Source organism: Drosophila rhopaloa, unplaced genomic scaffold, assembly GCF_018152115.1.
Source record: "Drosophila rhopaloa isolate 14029-0021.01 unplaced genomic scaffold, ASM1815211v1 contig_216, whole genome shotgun sequence".
Classification (NCBI taxonomy): domain Eukaryota; kingdom Metazoa; phylum Arthropoda; class Insecta; order Diptera; family Drosophilidae; genus Drosophila; species Drosophila rhopaloa.
In genome coordinates this window covers 49,228-72,025 of record NW_025335102.1, presented here as the reverse complement: position 1 = coordinate 72,025, position 22,798 = coordinate 49,228, and the positions used below count along the sequence as shown (strand labels likewise).

Genomic DNA, 22,798 nt, shown 5'->3' with positions numbered 1-22,798 from the left:
GATAGGGTTAAAAACCATTTAAAATGCTAGATGACGGATGGTGGTTCAGTAAGAGCATGATATTCACCTTTGGCCAACGGCCAGCTGTTTCGCTTGGAAGTGCTTTGTGGGATCTGGGTATAACAAACCACTTTATATGGACCAAGGCTAGAGTTTGCATTTTATTTTAGTACATTTTTGCGGCTCAACGATGGTTTAAGAAGTCGCAGCTACGGTCACACTGCTCGCGCGCAGTGCAATTTCGCGCAATAATACGAAATACGAAAGCCATGACCAGCTCACGCAGCCATGTCAGCATGCAGAGCAAATACGACCGTGTGGTCCTGCTGGTGGACATGGACTGCTTCTTCTGCCAGGTGGAGGAGAAGCAGCAGCCGGAGTACCGCAATCGGCCGCTGGCCGTGGTTCAGTACAATCCATGGCGCGGAGGCGGCATTATTGCGGTGAATTACGCCGCTCGCGCCAAGGGAGTGACGCGCCATATGCGCGGCGACGAGGCGAAGGACCTGTGCCCGGACATCGTCCTCTGCCAGGTGCCAAATATCCGGGAGAAGGCGGACACCAGCAAGTACCGCGACGCCGGCAAGGAAGTTGCCAATGTGCTGCAGCGCTTTACGCAGCTTCTTGAGCGCGCATCCGTGGACGAGGCTTATCTGGACATCACGGAGACCGTGAATCTACGAATGCAGCAGATGCAGAGCGTAAGCGCTTAACCCCAAACCGAAAGCGTTTAATATATCCCTTTTGCTCTTTGTAGGGTGCCTTCGCTCTGAAGCCCGAGGAACTGGTTAACACCTTTGCCGTAGGCTACCCTAACATCGGCGACTATGTGAACAAGATCACGAACCGCTTCGCCAATCCCTACGTAGACGACGAACGTTTCCAGATGTCCTACGATCAAAACGACCTTCCCGCAGTCCGGCAGAGCGACATTCGACTGCTGATCGGCGCCTCTGTGGCTGGTGAGGTGCGGTTGGCGGTCAAGAAGGAGACGGGCTATGAGTGCTCCGCGGGAATAGCACACAACAAGATTTTGGCAAAGCTGGCAGCCGGCATGAACAAGCCCAACAAGCAGACCATTCTACCGCTTGCGGAGACCGCTGCTCTCTTCGACTCCTTGCCCGTGGGCAAGATTAAGGGGTTGGGGGGCAAGTTCGGCGAGGTGGTATGCGAGACCCTGGGCATAAAGTTCCTGGGCCAAGTGGTAAAGTTCACAGAGGCCGATCTGCAGCGAAAGTTTGATGAAAAGAATGGGTGGGTCGTGTAACTGGACTGAACCCCGTTCGGAATAACTTTTTTTCTTATTCCAGCACCTGGCTCTTCAACATCTCTCGCGGCATCGATTTGGAGGCGGTGACTCCGCGTTTCTATTCCAAGAGTATTGGCTGCTGCAAAAAGTTTCCGGGGCGGAACAACATTATGGGATTGAAAACCCTCCAGCACTGGCTGGGCGAGCTCTCTTCCGAGATCAACGATCGGCTGGAGAAGGACTTCATCGAGAACAATCGCAGGGCCAAGCATATGGTGGTGCAATACGTGCAGGACATTGACGGCGAGGAGGTGGCCAGCTCCCGCTCAACGGCTCTTAAGGATTACGACCAGGAGTCCATCGTAAAGTATGCCCTGGACCTCATTAAAGCCAATACTAAGACCTTTCTGCGTGCCGGCAGCGAATCCGTTTTGAACAACGCTATTAAATTCCTTGGCATTAGTGTGGGCAAGTTTGAAACCGTCTCCAATGCCAAGAACAAGCTGCAGGAGATGTTTGCCAACCAGGCTGCCAAAAAACGAAGGGTCAGTGGGGAGGAGGCAGTGCAACCACCAAAGGTCCAAATGCCAATAAAGCCGAAGCAGACTGAGGAGTCCAAAATGAAGAACTTCTTTGCCAACTACCTCCAAGGGGCTAAGAAAGAGGACACCAAGCCATTTGATAACTCTGGGGAACAGCTATCTGATGCGTCTGTTGAAGCTGCTCCAAAGAAGAGTTTCGTCGAGGAGTACAAGCAGAAACTCCATGCGGCCACGAAGACCAAATCAGATGCAAAAAAAACGGTTCTCACCTCAACGCCGCCGGAGTTTAAAGAAAGTTTCTTTTCCCAGTACCTGAAACAACAAAAAGAGTGTCGTCAGCAGGAGTCTAAGGCAGCGGGTGACGACTCATCAGATATGCAAGACTTGGCCGAAGAGTTGGACGCCATTGAGGCTAGCAACACAAACGATTTTGATGAAGACACTGAAGAGGAGACCGATTTAATTGAAAGTATCTCTAAATCAGTGCCAAAGAAATCTCCTTCCACGTCTAAAAATGCGGCTGCGGCGGATCAAACTTCCAAAGCTTTTCAAGGGGCGCAGCCAATATCTTCCAAAGCTACAATAGAGAATGAACTATCCACATCTAATAAGGCGAATATGGAGCCTCCCGATCCTAAGGCCCTTCCACTCACTGAAGAAGAACTGCAGCCTTCGACTTCAAAAAGGAAATTCGACGAGCTTGACAGAAACTACAAGCAAAGCTACGCAGAGTTCGCTCTACCTGAGCTTCGAACCGACCTTCTACCGATGATCAAATGCGATCAGTGCGGAGCTAATATACCCGACGACGTCAAATCCCTGCAAACGCATAGAGACCACCACTTCGCCCAGGAACTGAGTCATCAGCTGAGAAGCAAAGAGCGGGAAGAAAGGATGCAAAGCCGCCAGAAGGTATCTCCCAAACCGACGCCACCGAAGAAGATTAAGAAGACGGCTGGTTCTAGTAGCACAAGCAATACCACAGCTCGACCCACTAGCAGCATAGCCAAGTTCTTCAACGCCAAGCGAACCCAGGAGCCACCATCCAGCGATGCTGAAATGCAGCAGTGCACCGAGTGCAAGGCTTTCGTTAAGAGCGTGGACATGCCGGAGCACCTGGACTACCACGTGGCCAGAAACTTGCAGCGAGAACTGAACCAGCAGGATCTGCGCACACGGACCGCGGCTCTAAGCAAGGAAAAGACTTCCCCTGCTCAGTCGAAGAAGCAAAAACATAAGCATCTGAACACCACAATTGCCGCTTCCTCAAGTGGAACCAAGACAATTGCCCAGTTTTTCAGCCAAAGGAATTGATTGCTGGTCCTCTGTCCAGTATAAGTATTCCAATCTAGACTAGTACCTAAGGATGGACCAGCTAGAGGCTAACATACGAACTTTTGATTTCTTTAAGATTTAGTGAAAGCTAAATTGAGAACACGACTTTTGGTTTCAAAGATGTATTGAGCTTGCAAGATTTATAAAATTTATACTTTTTTTTTAATTTCATTAAGCCGAAGAAAAATTGTTTATTTGTGCAAATATGTATTACAAATTCGCAAATCAGCAAGTTGATTTGTGAAGCTTTTTTTGTTAAATATAAATATTGTGTTTTACGCAGTTAAATGATAAGTGAGTTTTTTGTTTTTGTAAATTTATTAACGTTTATAAGCTGTAACGAGTAAGACGGGTAATGAAACTCAAAAAATACTATTTGTACCTTCTTAATTTTCTTTAACGTTAGGCTTAAGTACCAATGTTGATCATTACCACTACTATACATTAAGAAATAAAACCCAGAGCTCTGTTAATGCTACAAAAATGATGTTTATGGTTTATTCTTTATCCTTAAAGTTATAACACATTTAAACAGAAATGTCTTTGTATTTGCAGGTTGCCTTACACTATGATTATTTTACTGATTACTGCGTTTCACTTGCCGCACCGACTAGATCGAGTTCCTTGCCCTGCGACGGTTTCTTCTTGACTCCGATGGCATCCGCTTCTTGCACTGTAGTGGGCAGAACGACGTTGGTGGTCTCTGGGAAGAAAAGCGTAAGCAATCCGCTTACTATGGCGGCGCCCGCGAATAGCATGGCCGGAGCACTGGCATAATACTTGGCCTGGAAAGGAGAGAGAACAAATCACTTAGACTTGAACGAGGAGCAGCTGCATCAAGTACCCACCAGAAGAGGCGTTTGCGGGGCCAGCATGGAGCCGAACCTGCCCATCATCGAGCAGAAGCTGAGCAGGCTGTTTCTCAGGTTCGTGGGGTAGATCTCCGAGGCGAAGAAATAGAGCACCTGAAAGCTGGCAGTGATTGTAAGTTTGCCAACAAGAAACAGCACCAGCTGAAGCACCGGCTGATCAGCGCCGGCGAAGATCGTTCCGATGCAGCAAAGACCACTGGTCAGCATCAAGCCGCAGAGGGAGTACCGCCTACCGAAGCGGTCCATGATAACCAGGGGCATGAAGAAGCCAGGGATCTCCACCAGGGCGACGTAGGCGAAGTTGTTGTACTTGTTTCCGTCGAGCAGCACCACATTGAGGCTCAGTCCGTAGTAGACCAGAACGTGGATAATCCAACAGAAGGAACAGTTGGCGATGCGCCACTTGAAGTTCTTGAAGGCCTCGCGAATGGGAAAGCGGCTCTCCGACGACTGTTGTAACTTGTCCCTATTCGCCAGGACGAGCTTATCCAGCATACTTTCGGGCAGCTCGCGCTTGTTGACACTGGCGGCGCGACGTAGTATGTTCTTGGCCCGTTCCTCCTTGCCTTGGCTGAGCAGCCAGCGGACGCTCTCCGGCAGAATCCAGAAGTAGGCCAGCAGGATCAGCGAGGGCATGTAGGTGATGCGCAGTAGGATGCGCCAATTGGGGAAGGCCTTGGCGGCCATGGCAAGCCCCACTTCCCCCACCGCGTAGAAGACCGTAATCACGCTGCAGGCCAGCACCCGTCGCTTGGGTCCCACCAACTCGATGCCGATCACGAAGCAGGTGGAGTACAGCGTGCTGCTGGTCATATTGTCCAGAAATTCGAACACCAGGAACCACGCATAGCTCGGCGAGAAAGAGCGAATAACACCCAGCACAGCGCCCAAAATCCCGCCCAGGGCGATCGAGAAGCTGCGTCCATATCTGATCGATAGGATTGTGATTAGGCAGGCGAATATTCTACAAGATGTGGTGCATACATACCGATCTGCTACAAAGCCGCCGATGGGAATGCCAAAAAATTGTCCCAGGTTATTTATGGTTCCGACCATTGATAGCTTCCACTCATCATCGCAGAAAATGCCAAACTACAATGGAACTATTATTATGATGCAAATCTTTTGTTATCCCAATTCTTCGCTTAATAAGGTACGTAAATTGAAGACTTTCATTAATGATGACCATTCATGTTGTGTGCAGTTTTTCGTTTAGGGATGCGAGTAATTTTATCTTTAAGAACATTTTAGAATTTATCGTTTTCATTTTTTTAACAGTTCTACAGTTATAAGAATAGACAATAATGGATTATGAGGGCTGCCTATTCGAGAAAAATTCGAATTAACTTTTCACATTAACAAACTTCTTCTAATAGCTATCATAGACTACCGACCTATCCGAAGCTTAGCTATTACAACAATTTAATGTTCCTCGATAAACATACACTTATATCTCTAGATTTCAACAATTTGTCTTTAAATTGGCATAAACACCGTAATAGGCCAACCTATATTGAAGTAAGTCATAAATAATTCATCTAATATAAACATAATTGTAAGATCCGGCATGCATCTTGCAAACAATTTTAGCTATAACAATAGCACCCCCAAGGATCTACCATTTCAGTCAGACTCATTCTGAAAGCTTACAACCACCTGCCGCATATAATCTCCTTACACAAAGAAATAACTTACAGCATACACTGACGAGTTGCATTCTATAATAGAACATAAAAGACCGCACAACTAACCTTCAAAACCTATTCACCCAAATATTTGACTGATGCACGCACTCCGGATAAAGTACAAAGAAAAAGAAGAAAGGAAGTCAACTTCAGCAGGCCGAACTTTATATACCCTTGCAGTTATTAAAAAACGACTTCATTTCGAGTTATATTTCTATATTACTAAAAACAATGAATCTTTTTTGCGCTGCACTTGGCCATCCTTTCTAAGGCAGCTATATGATATTGTTGCCCGATTTTAATTTACCTTGAACCGTAATTCCATAATATTTAAATATTACCAAATCCAAAAGAACAACAAAAAAAAATGAAAACAACCAAGTTCAAAAAAATTGAATGTACTACCTGCAATACAAAGACAACTTTTGGGAAAGTTTCAAGCAGATAGCTTTGAAACTGAGGGACTAGTTTGCGTAGAAACGGACGGACGGACAGACGGACATGGCTAGATCGACTCTCCTGGTGAAGCTGATCAAGAATATATATACTTTATAGTGTCGGATATGTCTCCTTCACTGCGTTGCAAACTTTTGACTGAATACCCTCTGCAAGGGTATAACAAGAAATAAAGCAAGCTTTGGCAAGCCGAAGTTTATATTACCTTGCAGTATTATGGAATTTTAATTTAATTAAAATCGGACATATAGGTCCATTGCTTTTTTTCTATAAACAAAAGATTCCTTTGCGATAAACTAATTATTTACTATAACAGAATAACGCTTTTAGTTTTGTTAAAATCGGACAACAATATCATTTAGCTGCCATAGAAATGATGGCAAAATGCAGTGTAAATTCGACACAGCTTCATTGTTATGCCCTTGCAGAGGGTATTTTAATTTTGGTCAAAAGTGTGCAACGCAGTGAAGGAGACATCTCCGACCCTATAAAGTATATATATTCTTGATCAGGATCACCTCCTGAGTTGATATAGCCATGTCCGTCTGTCAGATTCTACGTAAACTAGTCTCTCAGTTTTAAAGCTATCGAATTGAAACTTTGCACACACCCTTCTTTCCTTTGCACGCAGTATATAAGTCGGAACGGCCGGGATCGGCCGACTATATCCTATAGCTGCCATATAACTGATTGATCGGAAATGCCATAACTTTCGTGTTTGTAAAGTTAGGAAGTTGGGATTTTATATGGGTTTTATATTTGGACAATCAATCCGACCTACCAAATTTCATAAGGATCGGCCGACTATATCTTATAGCTGCCATATAACTGAACGATTGGAAATGCCATAACTTTGGTGTTTTTAAAGTTAGGAAGTTTGGATTTTTTATGAGTATTAAGAATGCATCATATGAATAATTTTGGAGAATATAATTTACAGAGTATTCTGCAAGGGTATATCAACTTCGGCTCCGCCCGAAGTTAGCTCTCCTTTCTTGTTTTTAGTAATATAGGAGATTGTGGTAGCACTAAATGGGTTGAATTTTTGTTTTAAAACCCAATTTTTGACCAAAAGGGACTTATGCTTTGTGATTTTCATCAGTTTTTCACCAGAAAGACTAGTATTCCGGATGACTTCTGGAAGATTTTCTTTTATAATGCTACAATATTGATCCTTTCGCAATTCCATCGATTAATACCAAGGGACCAAATCAATTTTTACGGATGCACCCCCAGACCATCATTGAACCGTCACCGTTTTCTGCACATTACTTGTTGACTGGTTTGTGGGATCCATCAAAAAATGCTAACTATTCCAAAATTGTTGGGTTTTCAAAATAAATCGATTTCAGTCACAAATGTTGTGGATGAACATACCAACAAAGCAAGACTAAGATTTTGAGCGTGCATAAATTAGAACAAAAGATACAGACCTCTGAAGTTAGAGTATTGAACTCGTGTTACAGTTTTGCTCGTCAGCGTAAATACTTTGTTATTTACGTGTATGTTAAAATAAAGACAGTTGTGCCGATTTAAAAAAACGAATTTCTAAAAATAATATATTTTAGAGAGTTTGCGGATATGTTTAAAAACATCGAAAATATACTTTTTTCCGTTTCGTTTTTTTCCGATTGAAAAAATAGTCAACCAACCCACCGATCCCGACTACCCGCAATAGAAATAAGATTGGGAGACTAATTTAATAATTATATATATTATTATTTGAATATTTATTGTGCCCTTCCTAATCATTTTAAACATTCAGCTTTGCGAAAAATAAGTGAACATTCTTGTCCCCAGTTGTAACTGAAATTCTCCTTAAACATTAATGTAAGTTGTAGCCTAATTTTACCTATCTCAAACTCAATTTATATTTTCATGTTGCAATTGCTATGCCTGTCTGAGGTACTTATCTGCCAGCCACTGCTCCCCCATCTACGTGTCCAATTGTCTGATAAAGAATATTTTAGCATGAAAGCTCATCAGGCCACTTAGGCAGCAGCTTCCGGCATTATCATACGGCTCATAATCATCTGCTCAAAGGTTGGCACATCAGATGTGCCTCCAAAAGTAAATTTGTTTACCTTATGAGTGGTAAAATTCCTCCATTATTCCTAAATTGCTAACTAAATATTATGACTTCTGTTTACCTTTGGACCTTCACAATGGTCTTTCTGTTGATTCAGTTGGCGTACTTGGCGTATACGTTTTATTGCAAGCTGAATAACGTATAATCAATAGGCAAAGAGTTTTACGAGAATTTACTGCAATCCTATCATAATTTTTTTAAACCCGTTTCGGGCCCCGTCTGGCAACCCACTATTTGATTAAGATTGTAAACTACTCCATGTCTGCTATCACTGAAAAACAATTTAGTCATTGAACCCGTGAGAATAGCTAGGACTTGTGAGCGTCAAAGTAATGGATGCGATTACCTCATATAAACCTGTATAAATCTCGATTATTCCTGCACACAATTTATTAGAGCAAGTTAATAAATACCTATTGTACAAGCTAATCAAACTGTGATACTTTTGCTTTCATTCTGATAGCACAAAGATAAGGATATTTTTGTTATGGTGAAATTCTGGGTATAAGACCAATTTTTGGCGATTACTTTCAGTGTGCATTGGTCCAGGCAGACGGTGCCTCAATCGACATGTTGCCAAAGTCCAGCGTTTGCTGGCGTGAGATTTGGATTTGAGGGTCTGGCAGGCGGTTCGCGTGGTGTCGTAGTACTGATAACAGCACCCCCAATGGCGGTAGCACTTTGATACTCACGTCATTCGAAATGGTAACTTCATTATCGCGGTATACGAATTTATTGTCAGGGCAGGCTTCCGAAATATTCGTAAAATGTCTGGGCAGGCAAATATTCTCCGACTGGTTCCACTGGGGCAGCTCGGAGTTGGTGTACCGATTGCAGGCGTCCAGATCCCTGCCGTTCTTGGGGATGCTCCACTCCGTGTGAGGATCGTAGTAGGGGGTCCCTGGGAAATCACACTCTGTGACGTTACACCTGTCGGGGTTGATATTTTCGGTATTCGGATTCGCACAACAAAGACACTTAAGGTCCGTTGACAGGCCATTAACTTCACCTGTGCGTCACTGTGGCGGCGGTAAACACGTATGTGACTGAGAACATGGCGTGGAACATCATCGGCAGGCAGATCAGCATGAATATGATCAGCTGGAAGCGCCCGAACTGGCCCAGATGCTTCAGGATGGCGTCCAGGGTCACGTCCTCCGAATCCCTCGCCGGTGGCATCTCCACCGTCGCCCCTGAGGGTGGCGCTTCGCTGGCTGCCATTTCCCAATCTCTGCCTTCGGTGATTCGGCCACAATTAACAGACACGTTTTCGGTTTATTTATGCACTCGCGCTGCGTTATTTTCATTTACGGAATCTATATATTTATTTTTACCCACGACGCCGAGCACTTAGGCGATGTGTAGGGCACCGAATCGCGTCTCGTACTGCGAATGGCCTGCTGCGATCTCCGGTTTGCGGCGCGAGCAATCAGCGATCGCAGTCCGAGTGACGAGTGAGGAAGATCGCCCCACCGACCAACTGTTGAGTGGCAAAGGCGCCTTGATAAGACTGCCGGTTTCATGGGGTTCCGAGTTTTGGCTTTGAGATTATGCCCCGGTATAGTGTGTTGGTGTGGGATTGGCTGCGGTGAAAGTGGATCGCGGGAGTAGGCTGATACGTAGTCAAAGTCCAACAGACAGGTTGCCTCACTAGTGGCATTGAACTCAAAAGTACATCAACATGGTATTTAATAGCATATCATTCTGATATTAATGAAACAGGGCAGAATACGTGGATTCGACCAAAATGCCGATTGGTAACTTACTATAACATAATTAGTTTTTATTTTCTGTTGTTGTTAAATTCTTAAGATCTAGTACCAAGTAAACACCCTTTCGGTAACTACTTACAGAGAGGTTGGAGGAAGACCAATTTCCACAAATTCTATTGTTTTTATCACCAGTAAGAAACTAATAATTGGTGTAGCAATGATCGATTTTTAAAGAAAATTTTGTGGGGCAAATATAAATATATTTTATATAAAACTAGAAAATGGATAACCAAATGTATTGCCAATCTATAAATTAAATACATATTTTCTTAATAAGCAGTTTGCTAGTTTGAAAATCGAGACTCTAAGAAATATTGAATAATAGCATCCACATTTTCATTTTCCGATGAATTGTATCTAATTTAAGGGTCACGTGCCGCAAACGTGATATTTCCATAATGAATATGTCTTTTCTATTTCCGATTTGGCCATCGGCCAAACCATTAGGCGTACGCACTTACCCAGTGGCTGAATGTATTCACATACATTCTATATAATATAAACATCTGCAGCCATATACATTCTTCAGGCATGTTAATCATGTTCATGACCAGGGCTAAACAGTTTTATATTAATGCAATGAATGTGCATGTGTTTTTCTACCCTTAACTTTTTAAAGCCGATGATTTAATATCCTCGTTGTTAATATGACTTCTATAATTAAAATACTAATTTGGCCCGCAATACACAATCCAACTGAAATGCAACCACATTCAAAACAACCAAATTATTCACTTAGGTTCTGTGCTCTCTACGGTATAGTAACCCGATCCGCGGAATTTACAAAGTTTAATGCTGAAAGGCGGACGGACCTGTCTATATCAAGTAATTACAGTCGGGGATTCCCTGCCTTACAAACATCCGACTAAAATAATAACAGCTCCTACATTTGTAAAGTGTAGAAACCGGTAAGATTTCGATTTGAAAACGATATACAGTCAAAACACAAATGGGAGGACTGTTCTTTTGGGCGGGGGAATTTCTTTGCAGAAAAAAGTTTAACGGTTACATTTAATAACAAAAAACAAAAGGGTAATTCCCTAATTGTGGAATATTCGGTGCAACCAATTTGATGAAAAACGTTTCGAATTGAATATCTATCAATTTATTATCGGAAAAAAAATTCAGTAAGTTAAAGTTGAATTGGTAACCCATTTGACTAAGGTAGGTGATTATCACGTAGCGTTGACAAATAATAGTAATTTATGCATTATAATTCAAACAATTCTTCTAATAACATTTTATTTAAAAATGTAAATAAAGTCACTAACAACTTTCAAAAAGGGGTTAAACTGTATATATGTTAAGCAAATACTAAGAATGGGTTTACTGGATATACCTATGGGTATTTTTTGTTCTGGGGAACCCTAACGTTAAGCTGTCAAAATACAATTTAACTTCGTTTTAGTACCGTTTATTTACCGGTTATCGAGCGCAATTAAATGGGAGCAAATTACTGCATGACGTGGGATCTAAAACTGTATTTCTTTTAAAATTTCTCTCTGTCACTCTCCTAAGTTTCCTGTTGCTCACCTCTCCAATTTTATTTTGCAGAGGCCAGCAGCTGTATATGTGTTTTGTTTATTTTTGTATGATTTTATGAATGAAGTTTGGCGGCCTTTTCGACATACGTTGTTATCCGTAGTTGGCCTCGTGCCGGGCAATCAAATCAAAACAATTGAACACCACGTCGTATACTTATTATTATTTTAAGCGGCGTCTGCTTCATTATTATAGTTATTATATGGTTCTAAAATAACCTTACAATGCAAATTATTAACGATTTATTATCATTAATAAGGTTAAATCAACAACCTTAAATAAAAAAAATCAATCAGCTTTGTCACCCACCACCTTATTAAGCGAAAAAACGAGTTTTGTTTGTTTTTGAATATATCTAAACACATACCTTTATTTAATGAATTCAAAAATTGTGTTAAATTCTTGTTTTGGTTTTTGTTCTTCTTATCTTGCACTTTTCCTTACACAAGTGGTACATTTTCATGATAAATTTTCTGCAATATTCCCACAATTTTCACACAAATACTCTGTAAGAATGTATCTAGCTCAAAGTTCTTATGTTTAGGTCTGTGTGTGTCTTGCTTTCATTAATTTTATTATTTTTAAAGATTTTTTATTTGTTTTTGAATAAAAATGTGACTCAAAAACATTTATTCAAAGAACGCAACACATTTATGTAGCCTTCAAAAATCGATCTTGATTTCTTACAATTTCTTGTTGGTTGGGTAAACTTGCAGTTATTTTTTTGTGTTTGATATGATGTTGTATATGATAACTTATAATTTATTTGCTTATATGGATTGTTTGATCAACGAAAATATTCTTCAGCGATATATGCCATGTATATATATATATTTATATATAGGTGTGTATATGAGTTGTGAGTAAATGCGTATGCACCGTTAATAATAATCGTAATCAGTTAATCAGTTTAAATAATTTCACTTAATAGCTTCGTTTAACTCTATAAATTCAATTATAATGCACTTAACTTTGCGTGTGACTGTGTGTTGGAGTCTACCGTATTGCACAAATGTATCTGTGAAGGTTTGTCTAGTGTAAATGTCGGTGTGGTCGGAGAAGGCAGTCCCAGAGTTTCGCTCTCCTGATTTCCTCGTCCTGTACCGTAACACCCTGATGGCGATGCCTACGTATGTATGAGTGAGTGGAGTAGATGTGAGTGTGTGTGTGTGAGACCGTGTCCTGTTTTCAGGGATCGTTTGCACTCTATGTGGGGTCGCACATACTTACACATTGAGTTTGTTCTTCATATATATGTAAATACTTTTAAATATAATTTATAGAATTGTAAATATGTTGTAAATAATGTTTGCTTTTTGAGTTTTGTTTCATTACTTTGTTTTGTTTATTTCAACTCGCATTTACCGTTTTCTTGTACATTTTGCCATTATTTAAGAAATCTTTAATACCGTTTTGGTTGCTTATTGTGATTAAGTTTTGTGTAATCGGGTATGTCTGTGTCTAAAGTCTAACATATGAAGAGCATCGTCTATAGGGCTGTCCGGGTCTGAGATCGAAGCCCCTACGCCCCACAGATCGTGGGGTTTCGGTCCCTTCCGAGCGGTCTGATCCAATCTGCCCCATGTCACTCCGATATAGCCGTGTGTCAATGAGTTCGGTTGAGTGTTGTTCGGTTTCTTTTGTTCTTTATGGAGTCATAATACACATTTAGGAATTATTTTAATATTATTGTTGTACACAGATAAACAATATTAATTTCACTTATGGTTTAACTTTAATTTTATGCTTGCGATAGCCGATTTAACATTGCATCGTTTCTCTTTGCGGTTGTGTTTGTGTTTTCATAGTTTTGCTTCTAGTTTACTGTAACTTAAAATTTCGTGTTCTGCTGTTCTCAAAGTGTATCCTGGGACCTAAGGCGATGCTAAAGCCCCCTAGTCCGGCTCTGGAGTGCAAAAGAATGGTGACAATGTATCTTGAGCTAAGCTACATGTACGTGGGTTAGTTAGCCTCTACACTAAACTACACACTTTGGTTCAGATCGAAAACTATGTGGTGCTGAGTGCTACGAGCTGGTTTGCCTTAAGTTCGTCCGTCGGTCCTTGCCTTTTTAGGTCCTCCTTGTCTCTGGTTTGAAATTTCCCAAAAATTGGTGGTTCTGAAACCAACTGTTCGTTTGCTTTAATTTTTAACTTGATGTATCTTTAATAACGTTAAATGAAAACAATTACGCAAAAATTTGCACTAAAAATTGGCACTAACTTTTGGTTTTGTTCTTTTTACCCCTCCTTTGTTTTACTTTAACCACAATAATAACGCAAATAGTTTTAATCCATTTGTGAGTATTGCTTAAATATATATTTATCCAAAACACTTTCTAGGCATTTCAACTGGGTTCATAGCCATAATTCCCTTCTTTTATGACATTTGTCCTTTTTTATTATTGAAGCTCTAGTTATATGATTGCCTTGCAGTTTTCTTCAACTTGTAAATATGTTTAGTTAGTTTTTGCTTTTGTTTACTTTTAATTTTCCCAATTAATCGGTAATTTATTTAGGTGCGACTGGGTTGCCTTCCTTTCGCTTGTGTACGCAGACTGGCAACATAATCTCAGGGGCTAACGAAGTGCAACGCAAGTCTTGAACGCCTCAATGTTTCGCCTAAAAGTATGCAACGAAACCAATGGGGAATGAACTGCCGTCCAATTTAGCTTTGGTTCATCTGGGATCTTTGGCACCTTCTAGCAATAAAACTGCGAATACAGCCAAATTGAATATTATTTATGTGGAAATTATTACACACATCTATATGGTTCAGTATTGATTTGATTTGGTTTTGGTTTTCGTTAAATAAGCTCCTTTAAGTGCTTTGCCTTGAGCAAATGTGAACATTTAAATACTTTTGTGAGTAGCTGTCTGACGACTGTGAATCCATTGAAATTCGTATAATTCCTATGTGTTGTTCCCCGAAAAAAAGCAAAGAATTAACTTTGTGTTCTCGTTTGTGGCTGCTGTTGTGCTTTTGGCCAGTTAAAGTTGGTATCTATTGTTCGTCTGCTTCGCCTGCTACCTCATTGTTTTGGCACAAATTGTGTTCTCCTCCTCTACATTTTTAGACGTTGCTAGATTTACGTAACTTCTACAAACTCCGGGGCTTAATTAAAAGGTTTGCTTTGGTTTTGTCTTTACAATTTAATCTTATATTTAAAATATAAGTTGATCCCAATTGTTCAGTTTTATCAATTTTATGCTGCATATTCATTCCTTTCGTCTTCTCCAAAGATGAGAGTAAGAGAGAGTCCGAAATGCTAGGCAAATAGTTTGCCTCCTTTCATTATCCACATGCTGATTAACAAGGAAATGCAGTGATCTTCTTGGTTTTCGTTTCCCAGTTTTGGATTGAGATTGTTACACATATACAAACACACACATATACATAAACATATACATATGCTAATTTCATTGAAAACACCTTTGAATTTAAGTGTATCTATTCGGTTCGTCCGACCCGATTCCAATACCCAGGGTTACCTACCTATATTGTCTGAAGAAGCTATTAGACCCTGTTGCTGCTGTCTATATGTATACATGCATGTGTGTATGTTAGTGGTTAAGTTGTTGCTCTACGTAGGTTTATAAGATATTATGCTCGATAATTGGTTTTGCTTTGATTCGCTTTGTTATGCTGAGAAACCTTAGATGTTTCGTATATTTCTAGTGACAAGTGAACGTAGCTTCGTCCCTGTCTAGGTGTTCTATTAATTCTTCAATTGCTTTGATGAATTGGAATACACGTAGTTATATTTTCCGTTCTCTCTGTGTATGCGGCTCATACGCTATATTGCGATAATGTGGCAACCAATAAGTAAGTTACAGAATCGAATAACAGGATTGTTAGCATTCTCCAGCAGGATGAATCGGTGGAGCACTCTCCCGTAAATCGCAAGGCGTCCTCTCTCTGATTCTATCATGTCTTTTCCAAATTTCTAGAGTTTCCTTAACAATTCTAACACCAATATTTAGTTAGTTAAATACACATATATTTGTTCATTACTTAGACCCGATCTCCCATTTCAATCTCCCTACCTCCGCGACCAATTTCAAACTCTGCTCGTATAATTTCTTGTCTTTTTCTGGATATTAAATAAGAATATCTAAAATACCTTAATGTTAAGTTTCATTTTTCTTTATATTTGTATATAAATATGTTTTTTTTTGGATTGGTTTTCCTTTATACTGTTTTTTATACTCTTTTCCTACAGTTGCGTTTTCTTTAACAATGACCTTGCATCCATCCAACGATCCATCATTCATTCGACCGATCAAGTGCCTTAAATGCTTTTACGTTTGTTGCTTATTGTGTAGAGTTCTTCGACATGTATTGTAAAAATGTGAGCAAATACATTCAAGTGATTTGTAATTACACTGAGAGAAACATTAATATGTGTGTTTGGTTTGCTGTATATGTATATAATTTTAATAATGTGTTTGTTGTTTTGCTTGTGTTCTGGGTATCCACTTGTTCGGGCTAATTGTTGATATTCTCTTGGGTCTCAGTGTCGTAATCAACTACGTGTACTTGCAGCTAAGTTCGGTTGTCAACCGAATCCAAATCAATCTCGGATTCGAATTCGAATCGAAGTGTAACGGGCAACTGCGCACAGACTCGGATAGCTTTGAGCAATTGTGGGCCACCTCGTGTCGCTAAAAGGGATAAATTCTTATGCCGAAACGATAGCTCTGCTTTAGTTAAGCATATCGCACGATATCAGCGGGCTCTGCCACTTGGTCCGATCCGATCTGATCCGATCGATCAAGCACAGGAGCTCGTGGGAAGTGTCAAGAAGAGTAGGAGAAAGGAGTGGAAAACTCACATGCCATCCAGTTGAGTACTGAGTTTGCTGAGGGGGGGCAGGCAAGGCAGGCTAGAAGAAATTTGCTTGGTTTGGTTTTTAAGGCACCATTAAAATTGCTTTTCTTACACGTATTTTTCCTTTGCAAATTTACAAGTTATCAACAAAATGTCGTTAATAATTACATTAATTACACGCATATTTAGTAAAAATTGTTTGTGAAATCTTTTTGAGCTATTTCTCTTATACACACATACACATAAATTAATTATCCCTTTCATTATTTTTTTATTTTACAAATAATCCCAGTTAGCCACTGTTGACCCGTCTATCTCCATAGCCGCCTTCATCTTTTTTTAGTGTTTTTGTTTGTTATTTTTTTGTGTAACTTGCGCAAAAAATTTACTAAATATTTCAAATACATTTAAATACAAGTGTACATAATAATAAGTATATATTTAATTTATGTATATTTATATATAGATATATAATTTATTTATATATAGATATACGGTTTCTTGACTGATTTTCCATTTCTGTTTCTCAATATTTTCTTTTTCCTTCCGATCCGCCCTAAGTTGGGAACCGAAGTTCTTGATTTCAAAATGATTGCTTCAAATTGTTTGTCGTCAGCGAAATATATTTGTCACTAAAATCACGAAATAGTTTCGCCATATGATATCATTTATCCACCGCCTGCCTGATGCTCTATCCTCGAGAAGTTCATCGGTATTTTAACAAGAGGAGCTAACGTTTTTGGCTAGGCTTGTCTTATTGTGGTTTACAAGTTCATTTATTTATAGTATTAATCTTTATGCTATTAACAATTTCCTGTAATCAAGTTTTGTTGTTTCATAAGTTTGTCTTTTTTGTGTGAGCGGAAGATGTTAAATTATTAATGGCTGATGAAACTTAAAATCAATTTCGAGTGTTGAAAAGTGAATGTGTTTAGCGAATTCACTTTTGAATCCACCATTAATCAATTTTTCAAGTCAAAACGTTTACCGCGATAAGATGTGGGATAGTTATAAATCATAGATATTTATATAGATTTATGCATTGCGTTCTCTGGGATATGTTTGCCGTTATATGTATGCATTGTTTGGATTTATAATTTATTCATTCTGAATCTTGTGTTGGTTAATATAATAAGTTGTGGTTAGATTGGTTTTCGGTTGCTGTGGATATGTTTTTTGTTTTCTTTTATGCTTTGATAATTCTCTTACTAAATAATTAATATGTATAATAAAATTTGACACATTTTGCCATTTTGCAAACTGATGCTCTCGCTTTCACCTTCGGTTTTCGACATCGTTTAGCTCATATCCAGAGGCTTTATTGTAAATTAGTGTGTGTAAGTAACTAAACGTTTTAGTGTGACTTAAAGTAATTACCACACTTGTGTTTTTGTTGATTTTTTTGGTTTTAACTGCCCAGCCTATCAACTAAATTAGAATAAAATTAATTTAATTTTAACATTGAAAATCAGTTTATTTTTGATGTTCTCTTTTTTTGTGGTTGTTTTTTGTTTTGTTTTTTAGTTTTTTTTGCGTATAAATTTAACAGCTAATAAATTTAAATTATACTTTAATTTAAGCATAATTGTAATATAATATTTAAATCCATTTCTCGTTTTTTTCAACGCTTCAGAAAGTCTTTTAAATCGCCGCAAAAGTGCTTATAAATTATTATTGTAACTCGAATTGTTTTCGCTAATTTGTAAGTAGATTAAATGTGGTTTACCATTCAGCAGTAGGCATTTTAACTAGAAACCAAACAAAAGAAACTTCAACATTTTTGAAAAGATATTCAATTGGAAATCCCTTTGCTAGTTAAATTATCGTTTATCAAGGTTTGTTGCTGTCAACAAATTAAATCTAATTTTGAATAAATGAGTAATTTCATTAGAAGATAGAACGAAAGAAAGAGATATCTAGTAATTAGTCCATAATTGTTTATGTGTAGTTTACTTGTAATTAATAAACAGAATCAATTTTGCACATCAGTCTAAACATATTCAAAAATCACAAATACAATTTCGATAACAATTACCATAATAGAAATAATAAAATAAAAATTATCATATCAATATATCGCCGTGTCTATATATAATATATATTTATACATATAAACAAACAACTAACAAACGCAAACATCGATGCTAGATGCAATTTACTGTAAATATTTGCAATTTATGTTGTGTCTGTAATCATCTGTCTGTCTTTGCTTGCTTGGTTTGTTTGCTTGTCTGTTCAATGTCTCATTCATATCCTTTCTCTTTTTTTCTTTTTGTTTTGTTTTACTTGTGTTTGCTGTTTCTTTTTTGGTCATGCTCATGCACAAATAGTTGGCTTAGAATTAACTGCATTTTGAAATTTCTGCCGTTCTCGTATTTTTGTATGTTTACGTGGTTAATTGATTTTTATATTTTTTATTTTGTCTTCATTTTGACTAATCTTACAATTAATTGCTGTTCTGTTCTTACTTTAGGTGGCCACACGTGATCCGTTGGGCCCCTCGAAAACGGTTTAACATAAAAGTTCTTGTATTTGTTTGCCCTTGCATTTAAAACTTAATGAAAAATATCATAATTAATAAGAATCAATGAATAAATATAACGTGTATGTATGGTTCTCTTCGAGTCTGTCTATGAGTGTGTCTGGGGGTATGAGTGTAATGTATTCAATGTGTGATTGCTGATAGTGTCATATGGGTTCTGTTCTCCTTAAATTTCCGTTTTGTTATATTGCTTATGATTTAACATTTGACGTTTCATGTTTCTGCTGCTTCTCTGCCGGTGTCCTCCTCCGCTTCCAGTTGGTTGCTGTGGCTGTTGTATAGCTTGTGGTTAATTGTTGCATTTAGTGAATGGGAGTTTTAACAATTGCACTGGGCGCAATGTAGTGGTAACCGGGTATGGGCAGACCAGCAGTCTCCATTGATATTCTGAAAGGCGAAATGGAAAGGTGCATTAAAAGTTTGCCATTACAGTTTTTAAAACTTCTCCCACTTAACGGTAACTCGCTTTTCCCGACTAGGAATGATTATGCAGAACCTCTTTTGCGGTCTTTTTAGTATTCAGTTTTTCCTTTATTACAAACTCATGTATTTTCGATCATGTTATTATTGCATATAAATAGTTTTGCTTTGTTTCTTGCCGTTATTGCTGTTCCTTCTGTTGTTTTTGCTCTACAAGTAAATCCTTTTCTAGATGTTCGTCTATTTTTGTTAATGTCGAGAAGTATTATTATCCATTGTAAGAATTTTACTTTTTCATCTACTTTGTGTTAATGAGCCATAATAAGTATGTTCGCATATATGTATTTATGGGTATGTGGGTATGTATGTATATGTATAAGTTGGGGATATAATTTGGTTATAAAATCGTAAGCCCGCTTAGCTTAATGTGTTACATAGTGTGTCATTTATCTTAAAACTACTGGTAAATATAATAATTAGAAAATCATAAAGTTACTTTAAAGTAGCTACAATAATTTCAAGTACTTTAGGGTAGAGAAAATTAAATTTCCAAATACTTTTTAAACATTATTTTCGACCAATCAAAAGTTTTTGGTTAAAAATAATAACAAAAATTTACAATCGCATAATAAATACAAAAGGGATTGGGAAAACTGGTAAAAATAAAATTATTTAAACAATCAAAGACTTAAAGTCTAATACATGATAACGTTTACTACTTCATATTCATTCAAATTTTTCTCCTCCTATTAAACATATGCCTAGAATATGTTTCTCTAATTGCCTTTTCCTGGCGTTTCCATGATTTTTCTCTGTGTGTTCGTTTTTCTATTCAAATAGTTGGTTTTTGTACGCTCATTGCGTGGATTGCGTCAATTAGAGCGAATTGGTCCGTAGAGGTCGTTGATCCCCTTTGCTCAGAGCATGAATCTCATCGCTCCCCTTTTGGCTCGGGGGCTCAACGCATTGGAATTTCTTCTTTGTAAACTTCTTATAGAAGGTTCTTTTATTTCATATTCTGTCTGTTTCACTTTTCTCTGATGCTGCTTCTTCTGTTCTCGACAAATGGCTTTTGGGTCTTTATGCTTAATATATATATATAATCGTATATATAGGGAAAAAATACATTTAGTGCTTACAATCTAAAAGAGTACAATGGATTACAATATATTGGAGCGTGTTCTATGTTACAATGAATGGATTGGGAAAGATTGTTGGCTTTTTAGGATATATTTATGCTCGGTACCTGCTCTATATCGATATTCGGTATTCGACTACGATAAACGCGATCTAATCTAATCTAAAGCTTCAAAGAACGCTACTAGAGGATGCGCTAAAATTTGGCAAATTCTGTAATGTACGATACATTTTTATGTATGTACCCATGTATATATGTTAGTAGGCATTTATCAAAAGTTTGGGGTCCAAAATCTATAGCGCCCACTAGGGTCCTTGGTCACTTGGTCAAATTATCTCGATCGGGTCATGCTCAGATGACCCTGTCCTTATATATTCGATACACAATAATGTTTAGGTGCTTGATGTATGATTCTGATCGATTAATTAAATATCTAGCTGCCCTATACGGCCAATCTAAGTGTGACTGCTTATTGTTGTTGGTTAGTTTGTTTTTCAAAAACATTGATAAATATTGCATAGAGTTTGTCTATCAATTACTTGGATACTGTGATTCAACTAAATGTAAAAATTGTCTTGAAACTTCGAATACGAATCTGAATACAATATGAATACGATCGTAGCTTGTACGCATACCACATAAGTTTAAAGCGAATTTTATACAATTTTGTTTCTTGTTCAAGAATCTAAAGTCTAAAGCTTTCGCAACGCTATCATGGAAATCCTATAAAACTAAGCGACTATAACTCCACTGCTCTCCGGCTGATGCAGCTGCAGCCCTAATCCTAGTAGGGATTGAACTTGTTGCGCGGCTTCTCCGCCTCGCCGCCGGTCTCCGTCTGGTGCTGCCGGAACCTAGAGGTGGCATAGTGGCCCTTGGCCCGGTTCACGCCCGTTGTCTGCACCGGCGGTCCGCCCGGAGTGCCGCTTCCTCCATTGTTGCTGCCCAGCGTGGTTAGATTGAGCAGATCCAGGGCGCTCAGACTGGACAAGGCGCTCAGCGCTCCCGGCTTGGTCAGCAGCTGCAAGGCCGAGGCCAGGGGACTGGACAGAGCAGCGGCCGCTGCCGGATTCACGCCGACCGTTCCATTCGAGGCCTGGCTGCCATTGGCACTAGCATAGCCGGTGGCGGAGATGCTGCCATTGCTGCCACTGCCATTGGCCGTTGGGGTAGTGCCATTGGCGACACTGGTGGGGGCCACCGTCGGGGTGGCTCCGTTCGTTCCAGAAGGCGGAGCTGCTGCTCCGGCGACTGCAGCCACTGCAGCAGCAGCAGCAGCTCCGGGAGCGGCGGCAGCGGCTCCGTTCTGCTGGGCCTGGGCCTGTTCCAGGAGATTGGCCTTCTGCAGCTCAACACTGTGGATGAGGTTCGGTTAAGGTAGATAGAAAGAGAGAGAGAAAGAAAGGAACAAATTGGGATATTGTTGGTATTTGTTTCGGTTTCTTTTTTGCTTTCTGGCAGGTGGTAGGTATTTTCAAAACATTTGGATCTTTTTCGATTTTGTGGAATTGAGTTGGTTTTTATTTGATCTTTTATCGATTCTTTTCGTGTTTTGTTATGCAAAAGGTTAAGGAGGTTTTGTGTGGAGGAACGGTTCGGAGTTGACGGAGAGAGATATTAAGAAGAAGAGCTTTTTCAGCGATTTGGGGGGGTTTTGGTGGGAGAGCGGCGTTCAAATTTTGGATGGTAGGAGTAGAAAACTTTAGGTGAGCTGTTCTCTTTTAATGGGGAGGCATGGACCGAAAGAGTTTGTTTGATTTGGAGGATGAACAGGTGGTGGGATTCGGCTGGGTCGGTTTGTATTTTGGGCGGGGAGAGGGTTTGGATCGTTTTGGAGTTGAACTGCAGTTTGAAGTACCAATTGGATCAGGTCCAGTTTTTCTTTTCTTTTTGATAGTCATTTTCAGTTGTGTGAAAAGTGTGCGATGCGTAGATTAACTCGATGCTGGCCCCTTCATCCTCATAATCATCCGCCTCCTGCTCATCCTAGGATTCGGCCGGGGCCTGCTAAACTTTTATATTATACATGGTTGGTAAGACTAGATGCTAGGTTTATACAATTAGATATTTATAGTTTTCTATTAGCTAGAACAGTGGTTAGGCTAGCGTTCGTTGTGGACTAAGATCTAGGGGTGTGAGGGTGGAAAATTATACGATTTGTGGTGCTAGTTTTGGCTTTGCCGGGCTTACGACTTACAGGCTAGGACATGTGTATGGCTTAGGCTACGGATTCGTGTTAAACCCCTGACCCTCCCGCTTCACCTTCGCCCTTTGTCTTTCACCCTTCAACCTACCCACCTCCCCGGGCCACGTTCAGGTCTGGACA

At 39.5% G+C, this 22,798-nt stretch overlaps 3 protein-coding genes across 16 annotated transcripts in view; 1 reads left to right on the top strand and 2 right to left on the bottom strand.

Annotated features, from left to right (window-relative positions):
• Window positions 1-199: 199 nt before the first annotated feature.
• Window positions 200-3,613, top strand: LOC108042697 (DNApol-eta). The gene is made up of 3 exons (XM_017121093.2): window positions 200-701; window positions 758-1,254; window positions 1,311-3,613. The coding sequence occupies exons 1-3, from the start codon at window positions 270-272 to the stop codon at window positions 3,103-3,105; spliced, it is 2,724 nt and encodes a 907-aa protein (XP_016976582.2). The 5' UTR covers window positions 200-269; the 3' UTR covers window positions 3,106-3,613.
• On the bottom strand, window positions 3,594-9,685 carry LOC108042698 (organic cation transporter protein). The gene is made up of 5 exons (XM_017121095.2): window positions 9,238-9,685; window positions 8,921-9,158; window positions 4,987-5,090; window positions 3,975-4,926; window positions 3,594-3,911 (listed from the first exon to the last, which is right to left on the bottom strand). The coding sequence occupies exons 1-5, from the start codon at window positions 9,447-9,449 to the stop codon at window positions 3,711-3,713; spliced, it is 1,707 nt and encodes a 568-aa protein (XP_016976584.2). The 5' UTR covers window positions 9,450-9,685; the 3' UTR covers window positions 3,594-3,710.
• Window positions 9,686-12,998: 3,313 nt separating this feature from the next.
• LOC108042696 (poly(rC)-binding protein 3) overlaps window positions 12,999-22,798 on the bottom strand; it is a 53,738-nt gene continuing 43,938 nt past the window's right edge. For 8 of the 14 annotated variants that reach the window (XM_044460740.1, XM_044460739.1, XM_044460742.1 and 5 more), the window contains one exon: window positions 19,422-21,827. In XM_044460740.1, coding sequence (XP_044316675.1) covers window positions 21,257-21,827 — 571 coding nt within the window. In that variant the 3' untranslated portion in view covers window positions 19,422-21,256. Of the gene's footprint in view, window positions 19,302-19,421; window positions 21,828-22,798 lie in introns of those variants that run through there. The other 6 variants (XM_044460747.1, XM_044460748.1, XM_044460749.1 and 3 more) reach the window with 1 other exon arrangement.